Raw genomic sequence first — 24,761 nt, 5'->3', positions numbered from 1 at the left:
AGTTGAAATTTTACAGAAAGAATGAAAATCAGGAGAGAAAATGGGAATAGCCAAACTGAAAATTACCAATTGCTCTTGACAGATTAAGTCCTCCATTGACACGTCCATCACTTGTAACTTTACCACCAGCTGCCTCAATACGAGACTTCTCAGCCTCGTCTTCAGGTTTATGGTCAATTGAGAGATCAATAGCTTTGCCGTTGCTACATAAGACACAGCGTGAGTCGCCAGCATTAGCTACAACCAGCCGTTGTCCTTGTAACAGAGCAACAACGGCAGTACAACCACTGTCCATTCCAGGCTAAAAATAAAAGTATAAAGCTTTAATTAGAAGAAACACAAAATTTCTTTACTAAACTATAATGAAAGATGCTGAAAAGTTCCTGAATTTGGTTAAAGAACATACAAGAGGATCAATTAATTATGATTTTATTGAAAACATTTCCCTCTAAGATTCACACACTTGTTGCAGTGTTCCTTCAGTTTTTCTAAGCCCTGTGAAAGAACTCAGAAAGTTGGGCCTCCAACCAGGCCTTTCATAACCCTTTTGTTACCAAATTTATTTTGAGATGCTCTGTGCTTCTTTAAATTAATTTTAAATATAACAAAGAATCTAGTAAATTCACTTAGTTATCATTAAGCTGGTGTTAGGAACATAAATTATGACTAAAGTTGGAAGATTTTAATTCAAAACTTATGAAAACAAAACATTTGTACTATAGAGCCAGAGCTGGTTTCACCTGGGTTGGTATTGAAAGGGTTAAAGGCAGGAACTTTTCAGGACCTGCACACGTGCACACACACACATACGGATCATCATCTTTTTTATCCTTGCTTTTCATGCAAGCATGAGTGAGATGAGCATTTACAAGGCAGATTTTCTATGGCTTGATGCTCTCTCTGTTTCCAAATGTTATTTGTTTTTCAAGTAAATTGTTCTATTCAGTCTACCAATTCTCACACACCTGAACTATGGGGCAATTGTTCACTTACAAAAGAAAATAATGTTACTGTCATATTTCATTTGAATATTCAGTGGCCTTGTATGGAATAGAAAATAATTACTGCCCAATTACCTTCTCAACATACTTCCATTTGGCTCATGTTTTAAATTAATATTGCACTTCTTTTGTGGTCTCTCTGTCACCAACATCGTATAACCTCTAACCTACCATTAATCTGAATCCCCTTCTGTTACACTAGCAGAACTTTCTAATAGACCTACATTATATAAATCTATCCAACACATTTATACCTCCTCTCCTCATCTCTCTGTGTCCAATTACAGTGACTTGTTCTTCATATGCACCTGTTAGAAATTCTTTCAAACAATTTTCCCCCTCAACACAAACAGATCAATAAAAATTCAAGTTAAATACTATTTACAATACAACTGAAGTTAGACACCTTCAGACAGCTTAATACAATCTAAAAGAAGGCCATCAGCTTGCCATAAAAGTAATGAGCTAATAAAATATCATCCCAATATCTTTACAGAAAAATAATTGTCATTGTAACTTGGAAAGAAACATTAGTAGCACAAACTGAAATTGAACGAAAACAGGAGTTACTGAAGCACTTCATTTGTATCCAAGAAACTTCTTTTTTTTAACCCTTTAGTATACAGATTATTCTGTCAAATGTAATGCTTATGTAATCAAATTGTTTTGAAGTAATCATGCAAAGACATCGCAGCATTAAAATTTTGAGGATGTAGTTGCTTATTCTTAGAATGACATTGTAGGATAAGTGTGCAAAGCCAGATCCGGCCAGTTTGAACATAGAACAGGTAGAGAATATTTAGGCTGGATATGGCCGGCTTAAATGCTAAATGGTTAAATTGGTCATCCAATCTATCTACTAACCACTGGCAGTTCTCTAACATGGCCACAGCATTTGGGTTGAAATGTATAAAAGAAAAACCAGAACTACAAGCTAACAGGGGAGACTATGTGGCCAAACTGCTAAAAATAACAGCTAAATATTCCGCAGATCATTACACCTTCTGACACAAGGAAGAGTATAGTGGACAAGAAAGTTTGATGTCCCACAAAAGATGAAATAATCATAAATGGAAGGTCTTTGATGAAAGACCTATTCAATCAGGCCTAACCTAGCACTAAACAAAAGAAGCCAACCTTATTTAACATGTTTTTGGCCAAATCTACATCAAGTCACAATCTACCGTATTAAAAAGGGGGACATTTTATATAATATAGTTTGTGATGTCTGAAGAAAAAAAAGATGGACCGGTCACACTCGGGATGCCTTTTAGAATAAATCTGGTCAATCAGGGTTGACTTACAACTAAATAATAAGAACTAACCATAACAATAATGTTGGTTAAATAATGATCAATTTATGGTGGATTGCAAAACCAATTCAGAAATTGTTTTTTCTCAGAAAAACCATTGCTGTGAAAGTTTAATGGGAAAAAAAAAAGAAAAAAGAAATTAACACAAGCAAAACAGAGTGGAGAAAATAGGCCTAGGTATACACACCTCTTCACTGTCTTTCATTAAATTCTGGTTATCATAATCATCTTCCTCATCATCATCGCCTTCATCTTCTTCATCTAGGCCATTGTCATCACTGCTGTCACTGAACAGAAAACACATTAAGATAAAGAACAATGATACATATCTTGGATTTATATCAACTACGGATGGATAAAATGCAAATTATCCCAAGACCAATAGTGAGGAGAGAAAACAAACTGTTTGTAAGTTAATGAAAGGAGGAACAATACGTATGGCTGCTACATAGCCTCTCAAATTGGTAAGATTAATGCAGTCAATTACAGAGAAATTGGTAAACTTGTTAGAGCACCAGATAAAATGCAGTGGTATTCGGTCCAGTTCTCTGCATTCCAAGTTTGAATCTTGCAGAGGTTAATACTACCTTTCATCCTTTGAAGGTCAATAAAAAAATACCAATTCAGGATCATCATCATCATTTAACATCTGTTTTCCATACCGGCATGGGTTGGACAGCTTAAAAGGAACTGGCATGGCCAGGGATTGCACCGTGCTCCATAATCTGTTTTGACATGGTTTTTATAGCTGGATGCCCTTCCTAATGCCAACCACTTTATAGAGTGTACTGGGTACTTTTTATGTGGCACCATCACCACTGCTTTTTGCATGACACCATCACCAGTGCTTTTTACATGACACCGTGGTTTTAGGATATCAATTCTGTTGTGGTGGGTGGGATTGACAAAAATGTAAGAACAATAGACTAGCTGTCTTTCAATAATTGTTCCAATATTTTGCATAAAGAACTCAAATCCCAGCATGGCCCACCTGGTAGGAGACAATCTGTGATGCAGTTTAATCCTTTTGTTACCATATTTCTGTTAAAACACTGCTATTGCTACAATTAATCTTGGAAATAATGAGAATTTACTAAATTGCTATCATTATTATTAAGCCAGTGTTTAGAACATAAATTAACATGAAAATTTTATGAAAGGTTTTAAAATAGATCACTTTAAAATATAGAGAATGTATCATAAAACTAGAGGTGGTCTCAAGCAGGTTGGTATCAAACAGTTATCACCACCATTTGAGACCTTAGAAGACTTTAGTAGAGTCTTCTCTGTTGCAAGTATTCAGGCTAGGTCATTGATTTGAGGAAACCTTCCCTTCCACTAGAATTGGGAGTCCTATAAAGAATCATGGGCACTAGAGTGATAAGAGAGATGCGTGTTGGATAGAGATGCTATGCTGCAAGCTAAATCAGAAGGGAAATGTAGTTGTAGTGATGGAAGAGGTACAAAGACGAAAACCACATCAATGAACTAGAAACTGTATAGTTTTAGTAATGAGTAAGTCAATCCAATGAGTCTTCTTATGAAGGTAGTCCAGGATGTTTGTATGTGCAGCAGGAGATGAAGTATTTTACTGTATTTTCTAGCTCCAAAGAATAATTCTAGTCTTTATAACAGTTTTGGCACTGCTATGTAAGATTGCCTTGAGAGATCATCTACGATTGCAAGGTCAAGCTATTATGGTGACTTCCAATTGTTTGTTGTCCATGAGATAACATCATGTGCAAACTAAAATACATTTTCACACAAGGTAGATCTGAGAAGAGGTATTTATGCTGTATGAGGATGACATCAATAAGCTGAAGATTAAAGAAGACAGAAGGGTGATTTCACTTGCATCATAAGATGTTTTGCTTGACACACTGGCATAGAAATTAAGAAAGGTCAACTTAAGCAAAGAAAGAAATATGTTAGGAAATTCAGAACTCAAAAAGTAAATTTCTCCATACCCTTCATATTCTTCATCAGACTCATCTAATTCACTATCTTCCTCATCGTCCTCTTCTTCATCTTCATCATCATCATCCTCAACTTTTCCTTCCATATCACCTTCCTCACCTGTATGGAGAGACTTTTTTTTGGGAGAACATCCAGAGCTGCCTGGTTGGGGTTCCTTAAATGGTAAAAGTTGAGAAATTAGAACAAAGCTTTAACCATGAAGAATGAAGTGTCTTGCTAACATGTAACATCAAAAGCATGTTAATCTAGCTGCTCACTGAGACCACTTTATATTAGCATCCAGTAATATATTTTTAGGATAGAAAATTGAGAGAGAAAGTGGGAATTTATGGCATTAATGACATTACCTCAGGGGCAATAGCAACATACAAGGAAATACTTCCATTGGGAACTGAAACCAAGGGACCAAAATGTTGTCCCAAGACTCCTACTCAAAACTAAATAATAGCACAGTTGAGCAAAGTAAACTGGAGGTTCTAAAAAATAGAGTGTTGGCAATAAAGAGAATACAATGATAACTGGAAAAACGATATCCTACAGAAAGTAGGATATCATTACAAAAGATTGCCAAAGATGCAGGAGTAGTCACCGAACTCCAATAAATATGGCAATTGAAGAGGTTCACATCACAAACCAAATTAAGGTTATTCTGGTCAACTGTTAACTCAACAACCGTTATTGCTGACACATGGAAAAGTACCACCTGAATTGTAAAATATATTGATACTTTCCAAAAAATCCTGGGCAATAGATGGCGAGACGAGATCACAAAGAAGGAGATGCTTCAAAGAGCAAATGCCACACGCCTGAGTCTTGTCATGAAGAGTAGGACATGGTGGTAGAGCATGTCCTACAAATTGGAGATAATATCTCAGCAAGAACTGCAAAGAGATGGTTACCAGCTGGTAGAAAGAGACCAAAGGGTAGACCAAAGAAAACCTGAAGATACACCTTAAAAGATGACCTGTAAACCTGTGGCACAAACTGGTTTCAAGTTCCAACTCTTACCAAAGACATAGGCAGATGGAAGAACATAGAGGCTGTTAGGCTGAAGGAACCAGAAGGTAAAATGTCCCAATCTGTAATGGAAATGTTTAGTTTAATTTAAACTTTTTCCAGAACAAAGATGCTGTTTTATCTATTTGCCCTAGAAGAATGAAAGGTAAATTTGACTCTGCTAGAAGGATAAAATTCAACAACTACTTATTACACACTAACAATAATTTCTCTCCCTCTTTCATCATCTGCCATGTATACAGATGTCAGTGATCATGGGCCTCCATGAAAATCCCTGGTTTTGCAGAGAGAAATAATACAGTGGCTTTCTACTACTTTCTGCAGGTTTATTTGCAATTTACTCTGCTGGTCTTTTGCTCTCCTCAACTTACCATCAAAGCACAAGACCTATATAAACTCTCAGGTAGGGAGACCAGTTCGTGTGACATACACCTAGGGACCAGCTCCTTTATAAGTCTGGTATGCCTTAGCCATGGACACCCTAAGCCATAGCAGATCCAGGAGAAGTAGGATGGCTTAGCTTCATACCCCCAAAACTCATGAACCCCCTATCTAGGGCATCACTATCAAATCCAGTTTGGTGCTTATAGCCTTGTAATATGTAAATAGACTTGGTATAAACAGCAAACCTAAAGAATGATGTCAAACAATGAGATGCAAGAGTGGGATAGAAAGAATTTTAAAAAATAAATAAACAAAAGTACTAAGTATACATTTTAATAAATGTTTTAGTGAAAACAAGGAAGGATTAATGAAAGAAATATCAAAGATTATGTTTTGTCCCACAAACATAAGATCATCTCTTAAAGGAATTCTATTACAAGACCCTTTTATGTAACCTAAATGAAATACTCCCTACACATGCACATATTTCTAAAAGACTAATGTACAAGAGCATTTTTCAATAAAACAATATATCTTTTAATGTCCATGTTTCATGTTACCATGAGTGAATGAGCAAGCGAGCGAGAGTGTGTGTGTGTGTGTATTGGTGCAGGCATGGCTGCATTGTTGAGAAGTTTCCTTTTTGGTCACACTGCATGGCACTTTAGGAAAGTGCCTTCTATTATAGATTTTGCAGGTAAAAACAGGCAGAATCCCATCATGTATGCGTGTGTGTTTGTATGCATGTCTCTTTGTCTTGACATCAGGATTTCAGTTTTCCATGGAAAACATGTCTGACCATGGACAGCATTATCTTGATGGGAAACAGACAATTGTTGACAATAGGAAGGGCATCCAGCCACAGATATGCCCCAACAAATTCCACCTAACCCATCTAAGAAAGGTGAAAATTAAATGATGTGATGGAGATTATATATATATGTGTGTGTGTCGCTTCCTGTGTGTGGGTGTATGTGTGTGTATATATATATATATATATATATATATATATATACTAGCTGACACACCCATTAATTCCCGGGAAAGCAGGGCTTATCCCTTGATTCCATTCTCATAATTGTTTCGCTAATCCAATAACAAGAATACAAAGTATGTAGCCCTTAAAACGGTTACAGCTGACCAGTTAATGCAACAATATTAGGACAAATTCTTTAAGGCGGCGAGCTGGCAGAAACGTTAACACACCAGACAAAATGCTTAGTGGTATTTCATCTGTCTTTACGTTCTGAGTTCAAATATTAGTACAAATTATCAGGTGAGTTACACTACACTGCTCACTGAAGCATGACAAGTATATGTGCAATCTATAAGTTTGTTTCCATTTTGTAAATATTTTCAACTGATTTATTATAATGTTGTAATAATAAATATATGTGAATGATGTACACAGAAACATCCTGAACTCTGAAAAAAGCCTAACCGAAATCTACCTGTTGTATTTCTCCTAGAAGGATCTCTATTTACCATTCTCGTCAATTACCATGAGTTTGATAGTTTAGTGGGAGCAAAAAATTACAGTAGTCTCAAAATAAGATGTTCCATAGGTGGATAGCTCTGAGTTCTGTGATGTGTGTGTGGCTGGGATGAAAGTAAAATTGTTTATGTTGTTTTGAATGCTAGGAATAGGATTTGAACTGTACATAAAGGAAGCTAATTCATTAAATACCTAATGATATAAACAGTTCAGTTAAGCAACATACTAGTTCAAATCTGTAAACAAATCCTCAATTATTTAGACATGCATTTTATGAAAGAGAGGAAGAAAACTATAATAAAATATATGAAGCCTACTTTAGACATAGTAAAGCTTGCCTTTTCAGTGATATCATTTGCAATTTTTAATATCTTGGTATTTCTATAACACAAGCAATTTAACCACAGGTTCATTTTCAGATTCTAGGCTTTTGGCCAGCTTCCAAGAAAGTCAACCATTCAGTTATAGACATATGTGAAATGGCACAGTGCCATCGGAAGGTTGGAAAATACATATAGCACACATGAATTACTTAGCAGACAGTGAAGTATTAAAGCAATTTCATGATTAACACAATACAAAACATAAGCAGATTAGCTTTTAAAATTCAATAACTTATCCATAACTGCTGCTTGCATCAATAATATGGAATTAGGTTTTGAAAATAGAGAGCACATATGATGTTGAAGGAAGCAAAGAAGTCCAGAAATCTTGATTAATATGTAATTTTCTAAGCCTGAACATACTGTCTATATTTTAATTTGTGAAAGATAACATTTGACTATAAACAGCATCAACATACCCAATTTGAAGCATGGCTACTTGACGGTCCAGGCACAGACGAAGAACTGGAGGCTTGGGCTTCATCAGAATCATCTTTGAATGATGTGGATGCAGAGGTTGTAGATGATGAGGATGATGATATTGATGAAGATGATGATGAGGAAGATGAAGGTTGGGATGCAGAAGAAGCAACAGTTTCTGTTTTGGATGAACTAGCATTGCTTTTGAGGTCTTGGGCAGAGTTTTGTGAGGTGTCACTTTCTGAACACTTTGCTTCTTCTACCTCATTATTTTGGAGTTCAGTTCGATCAGATGATATGCTACTGTCTGCAGCAGAGTTTTTAGCTTTGAATTCTTTTTCTGTATTAAGATTATTCTCATTATCTGCATGACCATTTGTGATTTTAGCAATGCTGCTACTGCTGGAACTGACACCACTGTCTGCTTCAGCATCATCATCAGATGCTTCTGAAGCTAATTTTTTGGGTCGAATAGCAGGTGAATCAAATATCTTTTTCTTCTTGCTACCAACAAGTTGTTGTGGAGTGCCCTGTTTCTGATACTTGGCCACCAATTCCTCGATAGGAATGTTAGCATCAGCCCGAAGCATTTCTGCTTCATTTTCATCATGGACGTCATCATCTGAAGAGAAAAAAAAACAACAAATGACTAAAAAACATACAAACTAACTTTTGTGATAACTTTCATGCTCAAGTAAAGCAAACAAAATAATTATAAATTTGTTGACATCATAAGAATTTTTATAAACTTTCAAGAGAATATGAAGTAATACTTTCTTGGAATATTCGCAAAGTGCACACGCAAAGCTATATATAATCATCATCATCGTTTAACGTCCGCTTTCCATGCTAGCATGGGATGGACGATTTGACTGAGGACTGGTGAACCGTATGGCTACACCAGGCTCCAATCTGATTTGGCAGAGTTTCTACAGCTGGATGCCCTTCCTAACGCCATAATAAGCATAAATATTGGGTTGAAAATCCTTTTTGGATAGAAAAAGTTGAAAGCTGCCCATAGGACTCAAACTCACATTTCCTGTAGTTTGAAAAATACTCTAGGTCTTCTATTTTAAAATTTCAACCCAAAATTCCTTTCAAAAGAAGTATTATCAAATCCTGTTACTCCTTACTAAATTGAATTGTATAAAATACAAGATATTAGAAAACTTGAAGTATAATTTCACAAGGAATAAGAGTCACAGCTAGCTGGTAATTCATAAAGAATTACTGTTGCTGTGTTGTGCAAAAACATAACCCATGAGAGACCAAATCCACTTCACAATAAAAAAGTACCATGGTAAAGTATACATTTATAAATGCCAGCATTGTATAATTGGATTATGGTGGTTGGATACCAACAACTAATTCAACTTAGATGCAATACAGGAAGCCAAAATTTTCAGTGATGTGGTACCCTGATGCCACACATTAGCCTATCTTTTCTACAAATAACTAGCTCATAATTCATAGATATATGTAACTGTAATTTGCACCAGGTAAGATAATGTCAATAACTTTGGGTTTCTTTAACTAATCAAATTTTGTGAAGAACCGATAATCATCTACTTCAATGCCAGTATATAACTGGTGTTTGTTTATCAACTCTCAGTAGGATTTAAAGTCAGGTAGCAAATTGATATGCCATTAATAGCTGACCAAGTTCAAGCTGAGTAGAGAAAATAACTTCGATTCCACTGTTAAGAGATCTTAATTTTACCTAGGTAAGCCATTCAAGTCAAAAACTAGAGCACAATTTGATAATACATAGAAGGCATTCTACTGCAAGGTTGAATCATAAAACTCAGTTAACAATAATCTAAGAGAAATTTTTTTAAATGGTTGAAGGCCCAAAGTCAGCAAATAGGTATGTGTGTGTCACAAACTACAGGCACACACACACACACACACATACAATCCAACAGAGTAAGACTGTAACTTTATATATATATATATATATATATATATATATATATATATATATATATATATATAATTATTACAAATTAAAAGGGTAAAGATTTATCAATTTATTAATAAATCAACAATTAATAATTTTTACCAAGCCCTTCGGTATGTAAGCACCATTATCAGTGGAGAACTTATTTAAAAGTTCCCATACATTTATAAACATAATTAAGGGATCAGCAAGCTATCAGTTGGAGTCTCAGCTTTTTTTAGCTGCTATTTCGGTATATGGTGAAGCAAATGTTTGCTGATCCCTTAATTATGTTTATAAATATATATATATATATATATATATATACACACACATATACATGTGTACATGCGTATAGTGAGGTCATAAGCTTTGGGGAGTACAAAAATCCACAATGTATAAGGTAAAAATTTCAGACAAAAGCAGCTGAAGACTCTAGAATATTGGTAGCAATATGTGTAAAAAAAAAAAATTCTCATTATTGGTTAGCAAAACTCCCCTTTCAAGTGAAGCAACATACAACCAGACTTCACTGTAATCAAGATGGTCTAATGAAATATTTTATACCTATCCCACAACTTAATTGCTACAAAATAAACATAATGGCTAATTCTAATATTCCTTTGTCTTTTGTAAATCACCACAATTACAACAAGAATTTTTTATTCACAATTTTCAGTGACCTAGAGACTGAATGAAGCTTTTGTATATCTTTTAAAACAGCTTTGATGTCCAACCCATGTTCACATAGAAAACAGATATTAATTGTTGATGATTACATGTGAATAACTGAAGTACTTTTTTTATAATAAAACAAATGCTGCAAGGCATAATACTTCTATATCACCATCTTTATAAAAAAAAGAAAAAAGTATGGATAGTGATATAGAATGATATTAGAATCAAGACAGAGCAGAAATAATGTGCTGACATTTATTTCAACTAGTACCAAATGTCTGTGATTTACCCAACTTCCCTAAAATCATAGGTCAAATCTTCTTCAAATCACACACTTGAAAAAAATCAACCCTTTAGCATTCAGATTACTCTATCAAGCGTAATTCATATCTATTTACATTGTTTTGAATTAACCATGCATTCATCTTGTAGCTTCAGGATTTCAAATATGCGACTGTTTATTTTCAGTATGACATAGCAGGTAGGTATGAAAGGCCAAATCTGGCCAGTTTGGACATAAAACAGGTAGAATATTTGGGCCAGATGTGGCCAGTTTAAATTTAAGGATATATTGGATAAATTGGATAATGTAGCTCAAGATGCATTGTCAGAAAATAACAGTAATAAAACATGATGGACAGAACTGGAAAACCTTTGATCATGAGAAAGAAAGACAACTTGAGACCAAAATTAATAGACAATTATTGCAACAGTTACAATACTTTACATCATGACAGGTAAGCTCCCACAAGGAAAAGGAAACTGGATGTTATTCTTTTTCATTGACCAAACCATGTTTCTCGGCCAGCGTACTTTTAAATGAAATAGTTAAGAGCAAGTGCCCTTATAACTAGGTTTCTTTCATAATTTCAATCAAGAAAATATGGGAACCGGTATTAAGGAAGGATAGAAAAATATTAGATTTATAAGCCCTAAAATTCACTCCATAATTGTCCATGAGTATATGGCATAGTGGTTAAGAGTGTGGGCTACTAACCCCAAGATTCCGAGTTTGATTCCAGGCAGTGACCTGAATAATAATAATAACATAGGAAAAATACCTTAGGACACCTGATGAAGGCTGGAGAGTACATCAGCCAAAACGTGTTAACAACAAAAAAAATGTGGATAAATATCCGTCAAATGTAAATAATTAAATAATGTACATAATTCCTCATCTCTCAACTATAGAACTGTATTAAGAAAATATAAGCTTTGTTTGAAAACACAACTAAATGACTAACACAATGTGAACTTGTATGTTTGTAATCATGACACTACCATCTTCATCTCATATCTATATCATCATCTATTAATTAGCAGTTTCAATCTCTTTTGATCTGTCTGTCCCATAAAGGAAAGTAAAACTGATTGCATTGGCCAGTATACTTACTAGAGGGTTACCTTTCACATGATAGGTAATATTGAGAATACTTTTGCCACCATTGGTAGAAACATATAATATTAGTTAGTTGGTGGTTCAACACTTATCCTTTACCTTTTACATACTTCAGTCATTAGACTGCAGCCATACTGAGTCACTTGGAGAATTTTATTTTAGTCGAATGAATCAACCCAAGTACTTCTTTTCTTTCAAAGATTGGTACTTATTCCATTGGTCTCTTTTGCTGAACCACTAAAGTTACAGGGTCAGAAATAAGTACACGAACACCAGTTGTCAAGAGGTGGTAGGGGACCAACACAGATACAAAGACACACACACATACAGAAATATATATACAGGGTGCGATGGGTAAATTGTTGCCATTTCATATTTTTAATTTTGTGCATGTGCATTGTTTGTTTTTGATTTTGTTGACTACACAGTATAGTAGGGTCAGTTGGGCACCGTCTGTGAGAAAAACAGTACCATGACACAATTCATTCTGCCAGAAATTTGGAAACGACATACTTTACTGCTTGGCATTCGCACCGGAAGCTCCAATATGAACATTTCAGAATGTTTGGGCGTCAAATCTGAGGACAGTGCAGAGGAATTGGAAAGAGTTCGATGAGTATAATGGTAATTACGAAGGTACAGCAGCTCAGAGAACTGACTCTGATCATTCTGATAAGAAAAGAACTCCTGAATTTGTTGGTGAGATCCAAGCCATAATTGACAATGATCCCTCCAAGTCAATGAGGTCCATCACCAGGGACACGGGAGTGTCTGAGTTTCTTATCAGGCAGGTAGTGCAAGACATTTGGTATCTGTCACAAGATGAGAAAGGGCTAATTTTTACCCCAAGTCATCAAGGACAAAAGGAAGAACATACTATGAAGCTTTTGAACTCAAGCACCCCCTCCAACTGAACATGTTTTCGTTTTTCTCAGACGAGAAATATTTCTGCCAGGATCAGATAGTGACCACATAGAACAACTGCTGGCTTGTCATGTCCTCGAAACATGCACCAAGAGGGATAAAAATCAAACATCCAGTCAACATTATGGTGTTTGGAGTGATCACTAGTGATGGCAACATTATGTCTCCATTCATCTTTCCACGTGATCTCAAACTCAACACGGACGCTTACATCAAGTGCTTGGAGGAGACAGTCCTGCCCTGGGTCAAGAGGGTGGTCACTGGAAGACCCTATGTCTGGCAACAGGACTCAACACCATGCCACACAAGCAGAACCCAGTCATGGCTGTCAGAAAATTTCTGCGACAACACCCCTAACATCTAGCCACCTAACTCCCCACACTGCAATCCCCTTCATTATTATGTGTGGGGCGCGGTCGAATGAGAGACCAACAAAACTCCTTGTAACACCAAAGATGAACTGAAGGCAAGGATTATTGCAACATTCACCAACTTAAATAAGGAGACCATTCAGAAGAGTTGCAGGAAATTCCAAAGTCACCTGGAGGTCGCCTGGGGTGAAGCCAATGGTGATTTTATTGAATAAATTTACTCTTTATTATTTCATGATATTTCTATGTAATCTTGGTAAATATATCTGTTAAAATGAGATGTCAGTGTTATTTTCATTTTTGCATTATTTAGATGACAATTAATTCACCGCACCCTATATATGTATATGTGTGTGTGTGTGTGTTGTGTGTGTATATGTGTATGTATGTATGTATGTATGTATATATATATATATATATATATATATATATATATATACATACATACATACATATATATATATATATATATATATATATATATATACATACATACATATATATACATACATACATACATATATATGTATATATATATATATATATGCGAGTAAAAATAAATACAAAAAAGGTGGTTTTTTTGTATGATTGTGTATAGAGGAATATATTATTTTGTTTAAAAGAGTTCCAACACTGTCTGTTTTTTATGTTTTATTTATATTCCTGCAGAACTAATGTGGGGTCGCCTTTATATATTTATATTTATATATTTGATCCTTTATATTGAACACTCAATATTTCATCTACATTCAATACTTTCTTTCATGGTGCCATCCATTTTTATTTTATTTTATTTTATATTGTATATTATTTTATATATTCCATATTCTATACCCCACATTAGTTCTGCAGGAATATAAATAAAACATAAAAAACAGACAGTGTTGGAACTCTTTTAAACAAAATAATATATATATATATATATATATACCAGCTGAAAATCCGCACTCCGTGTGGACTTTTAAGCTAGCTCCTGCAGAGGGCTAATAAGGCCTGTGGCCCAAAACTAAAGAGAGCAATAATAATAAAGCATTTATTGGTACCCTACCAATATGGTATTACTTTAAATTCAGTTTAAATGAAAAACTTATAAGTTCACAAATGTTTGGAATTCTTTTAAAATTTGGATTTTCGACAGTTAGCATACAACAAATACTCATTCAGACCTGATCCCAATGCTGGATGTTCAAGAACCAAATGAAAAACATTTCCAATCCCTGGATCATTCTAATTCCAAAAAAGTATGTCTATGTAGAGCAAATGTAGACTGAGATACAAGGGTCCTAGACAGAAATTCCTGTTACCTTACTTGAAACAAGTGAGGGTTGGTGACAAGAAAAGCATCCATCATCATCATCATTTAACATCTGCTTTCCATGCTGGCATGTGTTGGACAGGAGCTGGTAAGCTGTAGAGCTGCACCAGGCTCTGATTGTTTGTTTTAGCATGGTTTGAGAAACTGGATGCCTTTCCTAATGCCAACCACTTTACAGAGTGTTTTTTTTTATGTGGCACCAGCAAAGAAAATCTGTCATGACAAATTTTCATCTGACCAGTAAAAGCATGGAAAAAAGACACTAAAATGGTGATGACAAAGACATCACAAAACTTTCATGAAGAGAAATAAATATAACTTTTAACGCTTTAGCTTTCAGATGACTGTCAAATGTAATGCTTCACATTGTTTTGAATTAATCATGCATTATCTCATAGCTTCAAGATTTCAATCATTTGCATTGTTTATTTTTTAGAATAATATTGTAGGATAGGTGAGAGACCCCATATATGGCCGATTCAAACATAAAAGAAACTATTTTGGACAGATATGGCTGATTTCAATGCTAACAGGTTAAAGTAAAAAAAAATCAACTGCTATCATCATCATTGTTTAACGTCCGCTTTCCATGCTAGCATGGGTTGGACGATTTGACTGAGGACTGGTGTAACCGGATGGCTACACCAGGCTCCAATCTAATTTGGCAGAGTTTCTACAGCTGGATGCCCTTCCTAACGCCAACCACTCAGAGAGTGTAGTGGGTGCTTTTACGTGTCACCCGCACGAAAACAGCCACGCTCGAAATGGTGTCTTTTATGTGCCACCCGCACAAGAGCCAGTCCAGGGGCACTGGCAACAATCTCGCTCCACAAATAAAATATATCAACAACATAACTAATCTTCTGACAAACTATAATGTTAAACATTTGTTTGAAAACTGAAAAAAATTCTCAACATAACTATTTATAAAATAAACAAAATCAACAGGTAGCAATTTTACTGAAAAGCTTCAAAACAAAATTTGACAGCACAGACTGGATGCTTTGTAAATTCATTTATTTGGATGAATTATCGGAGCTAATGGTTTATATCTCGTAGCACTGACTTCACAACTCTATTATTATTGTCATTATTTCATCAAGGACAGTTTTTTACTGCTATGCCAATCAGGCCTTTGTCAGTAGAACGAGTAAGCAAAACAGTCAAAACAATAACATGCAAGTGAGAGGAGCCAACCAAGTTGAAGGAACCAAAAAGAGAAAAATATTAATTGCTAAATGTAAAGTAATGACCGTAGTATTTAGAAGTCTAACCTGCTACCTTTAAATTACACAGCCACTGCCAAAAAAAATCTAGCACAGTTATTGGAAACTGAATTTTATTAAAGATCTTATACCTCCTGAATGAAATGACTGAAGACAGGTCTATATAACATGTATATCATGAGCTATTTATAACAAAGCTGGAATAAAGGTCAATACCAGAGATGAAATATTATACTGCATCATGAATACACATATATAATATGTTGCTTAAGAGAAACAACTGGAGGAAAGAGGATCTATAACAAACCTGCCGCATAGGTACACATTGACGATGGCGTATCGTGGTAGAGCCCTGGGTTTTGTGTATTTGACTTTGGACAGGTTTTTCCTATAGAAACAAAAAGAACGTTATGTATCACTAAGAGGAAACTCTCAAGAGAAACCAACCCAGATTATGATTTAAAAAATATAATGTACATAGAAAGGCATAGGACCAAGAAAATTACTGACAAACCCTTAGCTATGAAGAAAAAGAAATTATCTTATTTTATTTATTGCTTGTTAAATAAAATCAGTGACATAAAAAGGACTTAGTTGGAGCTGAAGACAGGAAATAACTAAAAGATGTCTTAAATAGTCAACTTTAGCCCAAGATCGTTAGAATAGCAAGGAAAACAAAAGCACACACGCAAGTAGCTCGGAGTGGGAAGTGAGACAAGATCGCAAAGCTAACCATCACAAAGTGAAAATGATAATAAACAAAAACACCTCTGCTATGATTAAGCGACAAAACAATTTGTATTTAGTCATAATGTCAATACTCCTATAATACTCTACAACTTCCACAACAACCAAAGTAAAAATATGCTGTTGACAGATATGATTCTTATAGAATTAGCAAAATTTTCTGACCATGGTAAAAATATGTTATTGAAAGATGTGACTCTACCAAGCTGGCAAAACTTCATAGTCAAGAGATGTGGGTCAATAGAAGTATCAAAACTACACAATCATGGTAAACCAACCACCCACCCCCAAAATAAATAAATAAATAAACAGAGTGTCAGATTTGAAACTAATTTAGGATTTCTAACTTTGAAACAAGCCTTAAAAATTTGGGGGAAGGGTTTACTTGAAAGGTGCTGTGATGTAGCTTATCTAATCCAAGACAAGAAAGATGAAAGGCAAAGCAGAAAGAACTTAGTAGATTTGAAATCGAAATGTAAAAAAATAAAAATAATAAAAAAAAGCAAACTGCCAAAACTAAGTTAACAAACCTTGTGTAAGGAACAGTATTACTGTCAATAAACCATCTCCTTTATTTAACTCAAAACTGAAATATGACCCTTTTCTTACCATATTTCTGAAATCCAACTTTGCTTCAATTAATTTTTAAAATAATGAACAATTCAATAAAATAATTTTGTCAACATTAAAGTGGGGCTTGCAACATGAATTAGCATGAAATTTTGATGAAAAATTTTAATTTAGATCACTTTAAAACAGAAAGTTTATGTCCTAGAACCAGGGGCAGTTTCAAGTTGTTTGGTAACAAAACAGTTAATAGCTTTAGAGCAATGTAACTATTTATTGTCAAAAGATACTGAACTTCTCAGAAATTTTTCCATATAAACAAATATGATTATATGGAGAAAACATTATAAACTCTGATATAATGAAGCAGGCAGTTTTAAAATGTTAATCTTTACCAAAGTAAGATGTTAAAGACATTAAAACCTCTGATTTATCTTAGCCTAAGTCAACAACAATGACTTCTGCATAGATACACAACCACACATTTTGAGAAAGGGGTGTAATTTGTCCCACCAACCTCCAATTGTGCAGGCATGGTTGTGTGATTAAGAAGTTTGCTTCAGGTTCAGACCCCTGTGTGGCACTCAGGTTGACTAAAGCCTTATGAATGGACTTGGTAGATGAAAACTGAAAGAATCCCATCGTGTATGTATGTCTCCTTGTCTCAACATTATGCGATAGTTGTAAATGACTGTCATACAAGCAGTGGCATTCATTTTTAATATTCAGCAAAAACATGCCTGGCCATGGGAAATAACTTATTTGGAAACAAAGGTTGGTAACGAGAAGGGCATCTGGCCATAAAATCTGCCTCGATAAACTTTGTTCTTTGCAAGCATGGAAAAAAGGATGTTAAAATGATGATGAACTGGTATTTGATCTTGTCAACCTCAAGAGAAATGAAAGAAAATTTCAACTCACAAGAAATCTAAAGCTAATATGGTATTTTATCTAATAAACTAGCAATTCTGTTAGTCCAGTACAACAATTTTTTTTTTTTAATTTTCAAGTAGATGCTGAGACAATTATTTGAAGCATATTCAAGGTTTTCCAGACATATATTTTACCAAAAATATAAACTTCAAAGAGGGGAAAAACTACATCGACCACGACAGTATTTTCGACTCAGAATGAGGTAGCCAACATCAGATACAGCAAAAGTATCTTCTTCTGAGCTCTTCTGAATCATCATAATGCTTTGTTTAAATTTACAGCAAATTTTTAGTAAAGTGGTCCAGTTGATTAACACAACTTCAATATCTAATACTGACTTTCTCTGACAGGAGTTATACTCAAAACTTTCAACCCTAGTGCTCAACTGGTACTTATTTTATCAACCCTGAAAGGATGAAAGACAAAGTCGATCTCTGCAGAATTTGAGCTCAGAACATAAAGATGGATAAAATGCTGCTAAGCACTTTGCCCAGTATGTTAGCAATTCTGCCAGCCTACCGCCTTAATAACTGAAATAATATTAGCCAAAAACTAATATAGTATGGCCTCAGCTGAACTAGAGATAAAAAAAATTTATATATAAAAAAAAAATGTTGCTGTGTATTCCAGGTGAGATCAGAACCTCAGGGCCACAGGGCACATTTTGACATGCAGTCTTTAATTGCATATGATTATATTGTACTCTTTTCACTGTCCAGTTTTTTTGGAAATGTCTCTTATGTGTCTTTAGCTGCAGGTCAACTATGATCAAGCAGGCTCAATGTATGATCAAATATTCCAAGCAGGAACCTCTCATCACTTTGAGGAATGTATAGGATTACATTATACAATGTGTTCTGTCTTTATAGAAGATAGTAGAATGTGATCGGAGAGAGATTTGGTCGCTAGTTCTTGCAGATCAAGCACCCATGAAGAGGCACTCTTGTTGGCCTGTCTGGAGAGCTTGTTAAGGACATGGGTATGTCGCCTTCACCCAGACTAATTGAATATATAAATACCATGGTCTTTCCCATCGTTAGACAATGTATGAGGGTTTTGCAATTTCTTGCTGAACAACCAAACAACTGATTTGCTTATAGTGATCAACTGCTTGTGTTCACATTAGCTCATTCTCTCCATCAAATCAACATTAACTGTACAAGTATGTGATATGCCACATGTCAGATGATGAAATGGTTGCAGAGCAACATGAAATGAAGTGTTTTGCTTAAGAACACAACACAAGGCTTGGTCTAGAAATCAAAACCACAATCTAGCAATTTTGAGTGCAACACCCTAACCACTAAGCCATATACCACATTTATATATATATGCGTATGTGTGTGTATATATATATATATATATATATATATGGAAGGCATAGAAAGCAGATATTAAACAATGATGATGATGATGATATATATATATAAAATATTTAAAATGACTGTGCTTAAGTAGTTTGCCTCCCAACCACACGTACATACATACATACACAGGGTGTCCCAATTGTCACTGATGGGTTTCAATTTTTAATAACTTCCTTAAGTTTACAAATAAATGCATGAAATTTTGATACAATATAAAGGACATAATGGAAATTAGTGTGCACAAGTCAAATTTTGCAACACAACTACATTACATATGAAAAATGACGTGGCTTAGATGGCAGCCATTTTCAGCTTCGCATGTCCGTGCTCTTTCCAAAAGTTGCACCATAACACCCTCAAGAGTTTCAGACCCCACTTTTCTGATTTCCCTATTGATGTTCTCCTTCAATTGCATCAGGATTTCTGTTTTGTTGATGTAAAGCCTCTCTTTCAGGAATCCCCACAAGAAAAAATCTGGGTTAGTCAAGTCTGGGACACGTGAACGCCATTCAAAGTAGACTTAACACATGGTTCCAGCAAGATGGAACAACTGCTCATACTGCAAGAGAAACAATGCAGTTGCTATGCCAGTGCTTTGGAGAGAGAATAATCTCCCGCTGTGGCAACATCAACTTGCCTTCACGTCCCCCAGACTTGACTAGCTCGGATTTTTTCTTGTGGGGTTTACATCAACAAACCGGAGACCCTGGTGCAACTGAAGGAGAACATCAATAGAGAAATCAGAGAAGTGGGGTCTGAAACTCTGGAGGGTGTTATGGTGCAAGTTTTGGAAAGAGCACGGTGGTGCGGAGGCGAAAATGGCTGCCATTTAAGCCATGTCATTTTTCATATGTAATGTAGTGGTATTGCAAAATTTGACTTGTGCACACTAATTTCCATTATGTCCTTTATATTGTATCAAAAGTTCGTGCATTTATTTGTAAACTTAAGGAAGTTATTAAGAAGTGAAACCCATCAGTGACTTTTGGGACACCCTATATATAAATATATATATGAAGTAACTGATCTGATTATCAAAGACTTACTTTACCAACCATCATTTCTTTAGCAACTTCTACTAATATTGCAATGGTTGAAGCTCCTCTGAACTAGCGAACACTAACCACTTCTATCAAATTCCACTTGTATCTCTTCACATCAAATCAACTGTAGGTATCACACCCTTAAATCCTATAATAAACACTCTAGTCAAGTTTTCTTCAATAAAACTACACCCCTATCAAACAACCCATAGTTTCCCACAATACATCATCAAATCAAGAGGTATTCAAGCCAAACATCAACCACAATGGAGAGTTCTGTAGCTGGTGGATAAACCTTCCAGAAATAGCAATAAATCTCCTTATACCATCATACCTTATCTTAAAGGCAGAAGGACATGTTGGATACCACAGGTATAGATACAATTATGATGCTTATTGTGCGTGCGTATATATATATATATATATATATATAAACTATACTATACATTCACGCATATATATATGTATATATGTGTGTGTGTATGTGTGTGTGTGTATATATATATATATATATATATATATCCAATGTTTTGAATTTAAATTTAAGAGAGAGATTAGACGCTAATATCCATTATTAATGTAATTTATTCCTGTCAACATTTCTGTATAAAGCTATATTTGACCGTCAAATTTAAGTCAATAAGTTGCCTTACACGTATATATATATATATATATATACAGGGTGTCCACAAAGACTGGGTACATGGAGTAAATAAAATCATAACATAAACAATTAAATATAAGAAATAATTTCTTAAAGTATGTGTTAATCCTCATGTACCCAGACTTTGTGGACATCCTGTGTGTGTGTGTGTGTGTATATATATAAACTATACTATACATTCATATAGCCAGGATATACATATATATCCACCACTTCACATAATGGAAAGGCTGTGTTTCTGAAAAGTCATGCCATAACATGAAAACCTATTTTCCATTGACTTCAATGTGACATGAATGTCAGTGGAAACACACTGAAATAAGATTTTCTGAAATAATGGTTCTACAAGGAAGAGAGTGGGAGGGAGTCTGTGCACCAATGATATAATAGACACTGTACAGATAAGCTGTGTATATACATACAACTATGATATACCCTATACTGTAAGTAAATATATACATATAAATGTGTGTGTGTATATATATTTCATCATCATCGTTTAACGTCCGCTTTCCATGCTAGCATGGGTTGGACGATTTGACTGAGGACTGGCAAGCCAGAAGGCTGCACCAAGCCCCAATCTGATCTGGCAGAGTTTCTACAGCTGAATGCCCTTCCTAACGCCAAAAGAGCTATGTAGCCCCCAGTGAGAACATATATATAGAATGAATGAGGATAGCTGCGTGAAAAAGTGCCACTCCCTAACAGTTGAGGGAACCCGTGGAAGAGGTAGGCCCAGGAAGACCTGGGCTGAGGTGGTGAGGCAAGACCTTCGAACATTGGGCCTCACCGAGGCGATGACTACTGACCGAGACCTTTGGAAATGTGCTGTGCGTGAGAAGACCCGGCAAGCCAAGTAAGATCGTTGCCAGTGCCCCTGGACTGGTTTTTGTGCGGGTGGCACATAAGATGTGCCATTCTGAGCGTGACCGTTGCCAGTACCGCCTGACTGGCCTTGTAGGGTTTTCGAGCAAGATCGTTGCCAGTGCCCCTAGACTGGCTCTTGTGCAGGTGGCACATAAAAGACACCATTTCGAGCATGGCCGTTTTCGTGCGGGTGACACGTAAAAGCACCCACTACACTCTCTGAGTGGTTGGCGTTAGGAAGGGCATCCAGCTGTAGAAACTCTGCCAAATTAGATTGGAGCCTGGTGTAGCCATCTGGTTGCACCAGTCCTCAGTCAAATCGTCCAACCCATGCTAGCATGGAAAGCGGACGTTAAACGATGATGATGATGATGATATATAAATATATATATAAAAAACACGTTTGTAGTCTTAAAAACATATCTGTATAAAAAGCACACATATTTGGGTGCATATACATATATTTATATATACATATATATAGGGGTAAACATTAGATATATATGCATGTTAAACGTTGAGATTTAGTGGGGGAATTCTAATGATAACAATTTACAATTAATGAATTAAAAATGAATGCTGAGAGTTTGAACTTGGATTCCAATATATTACTTCAGGAAAAAAAAAAAAAAAAAAAAAAAAAAAAAAAAATCAAGTGAAATCGAACGTCAAATGGAATCTTTGAACAAAAACTATTTATTTGCAACTTTCTGAAATCTAACTAAATTTAAATTTCAATGTTAAATACTCGCGGTGGACGAACTTTCAAAATTGAATTGGATTTACAGGATTACCAACACCTATAATAGCAGGATGAAATTCGTCGAGATCTTCTATACTTTTAAAAAATATACCAATTTTTATATAAATAAATGCTTAACAATCGAAACTTCAACAAAGGAAGAAACGAACAAACTTTACATACTTCAGAAGGACTAACGTGACAACTTATAAGAAGGACAGTATATATTATTATTTCTAATTTTTAATATTTTTAATTTTAATATTTTTAATACTTTAATATTATATGGGTATATAAAGGGTTCTTAATGCATCTCTGAAGAACAGAATTACTAATAATAAGATGATCTTTACATCACTTTGTGTTTGTAGTAATATCCGTGAAACGATCGTAAGATATTTTATTCTTTAAACTTTAGGTTTCTTTATATTTTATATTTTAGAATTTATAATATTCATGATTATTTACACATAAATTTTTATACGCATATATATTTAAACATATATTTATCTATTTTTAGATTTTTATATGTATTAATATTTATATTCCGTATATTTATGTTTTAAACTTTTAAATTTATTATGCTACCATGTTATGTTGGATGTATATCTTTCAAAAGTCAAAATATTAAACATTGATTTCCTGAATATATTATTGATGAGTTTATTAATTTATTAATAATATAAAAACACATATATACACATTTATTTGCTCAAGATAATTGAGCACTCAACATAAGTTCAGTTATATATTCTTTTAGAATATTACTTATAAAAGTTATATATATATATATATATATATATATATATATATATATATAGCACCTGGAAATACAGAGAGAGAACTATAACATACTACATATGTCTAGTGATGTTTCTGCACTTACAATTTTCTTTGAGAAATTTTTGGTGCAGGTGAAGGAGGGAAAATAAACTTTTCCTATTGTCAATCATTGGTGAGAGTGCAGACCAGCTATGTTTATCATGATAAACTAACAAAAGTACAACGATATTAACCCTTTAACATTCAGGTTACTCTGTCAAATGTCATGCTTATTCATTCACAGCATTTTGAATTAATCCTGCATTATCTCACAGCTTCAGCATTTCAATGTGATTACGTATCTATGGAATGACATTGTAGGATAGGTGTGAGAAGCCAGTCCGAACATAAAACAGGTAGAATATTTAAGAGATATGGCCAGATTAAATGCTAACAGATTAACCCTTTAGCATTCAGAATACTGTCAAATGTAATACTTATTTATTCATACTGTTTTCAATTAATCATGCATTATACTGTAGATTCAAGATTTCAATGGAGTATTACTCTTTTACTTGTTTCAGTCATTTGACTGTGGCCATGCTGGAGCACCGTCTTTAGTCGAGCAAATCGACCTCAGGACTTATTCTTTGGATGCCTAGTACTTATTCTATCGGTCTCTTTTGCCGAACCGCTAAGTTACAGGGACATAAACACCAGCATCGGTTGTCAAGCGATGTTGGGGGGACAGACACACAAACACATATATATATATATATATATATATATACATACATATATGCGATGGGCTTCTTTCAGTTTCCGTCTACCAAATCCACTCACAAGGCTTTGGTCAGCCCGAGGCTATAGTAGATGACACTTGCCCAAGGTGCCACGCAGTGGGTCTGAACCCGGAACCATGTGGTTGGTAAGCAAGCTACTTACCACACAGCCACTCTTGTGCCTATAGTTTATTTTTAGAATATCATTGTAGGTTAGGTCTAAGAGGCTAGATCTGATAGGCTTTAACATAAGACAGGTAGAATATTTGTGCAAGATACAGTTGGTTTAAAACAAAGTTAGAACACACAACCAGAGAAGAAACCAGTATCCCAATAGTATTAACAGAAAAAAGAAAAAAAAAAGATTATACTAACAAGAAAAGTGCAGTGTTTACAGATTTCGATATTATTGGTTAAGTTGCTGGCACAGCTGACAAAGCGTTTA

The 24,761-nt window shown here is 34.9% G+C and overlaps 1 protein-coding gene across 2 annotated transcripts in view; it reads right to left on the bottom strand.

Moving 5' to 3' along the window:
• The window catches only part of LOC106876200 (protein phosphatase 1G), a 42,964-nt gene that overhangs the window by 8,171 nt on the left and 10,032 nt on the right, over window positions 1–24,761 (bottom strand). Inside the window, exons 4-8 of one of the 2 annotated variants that reach the window (XM_014924657.3) lie at window positions 16,150–16,230; window positions 7,990–8,612; window positions 4,282–4,445; window positions 2,502–2,601; window positions 67–301 (exon numbers count right to left, since the gene is read on the bottom strand). In XM_014924657.3, the coding sequence (XP_014780143.1) occupies window positions 67–301; window positions 2,502–2,601; window positions 4,282–4,445; window positions 7,990–8,612; window positions 16,150–16,230 (1,203 nt within the window). The remainder of the gene's footprint in view (window positions 1–66; window positions 302–2,501; window positions 2,602–4,281; window positions 4,446–7,989; window positions 8,613–16,149; window positions 16,231–24,761) is intronic. The other variant, XM_014924658.3, reaches the window with a different exon arrangement.

The sequence above is a fragment of the Octopus bimaculoides genome, chromosome 9 (assembly GCF_046866305.1).
Source record: "Octopus bimaculoides isolate indiv1 chromosome 9, ASM4686630v1, whole genome shotgun sequence".
NCBI classification, from domain to species: domain Eukaryota; kingdom Metazoa; phylum Mollusca; class Cephalopoda; order Octopoda; family Octopodidae; genus Octopus; species Octopus bimaculoides.
The sequence above is the reverse complement of the archived record's forward strand: the minus strand, read 5'-3'. Positions and strand labels throughout refer to the sequence as shown.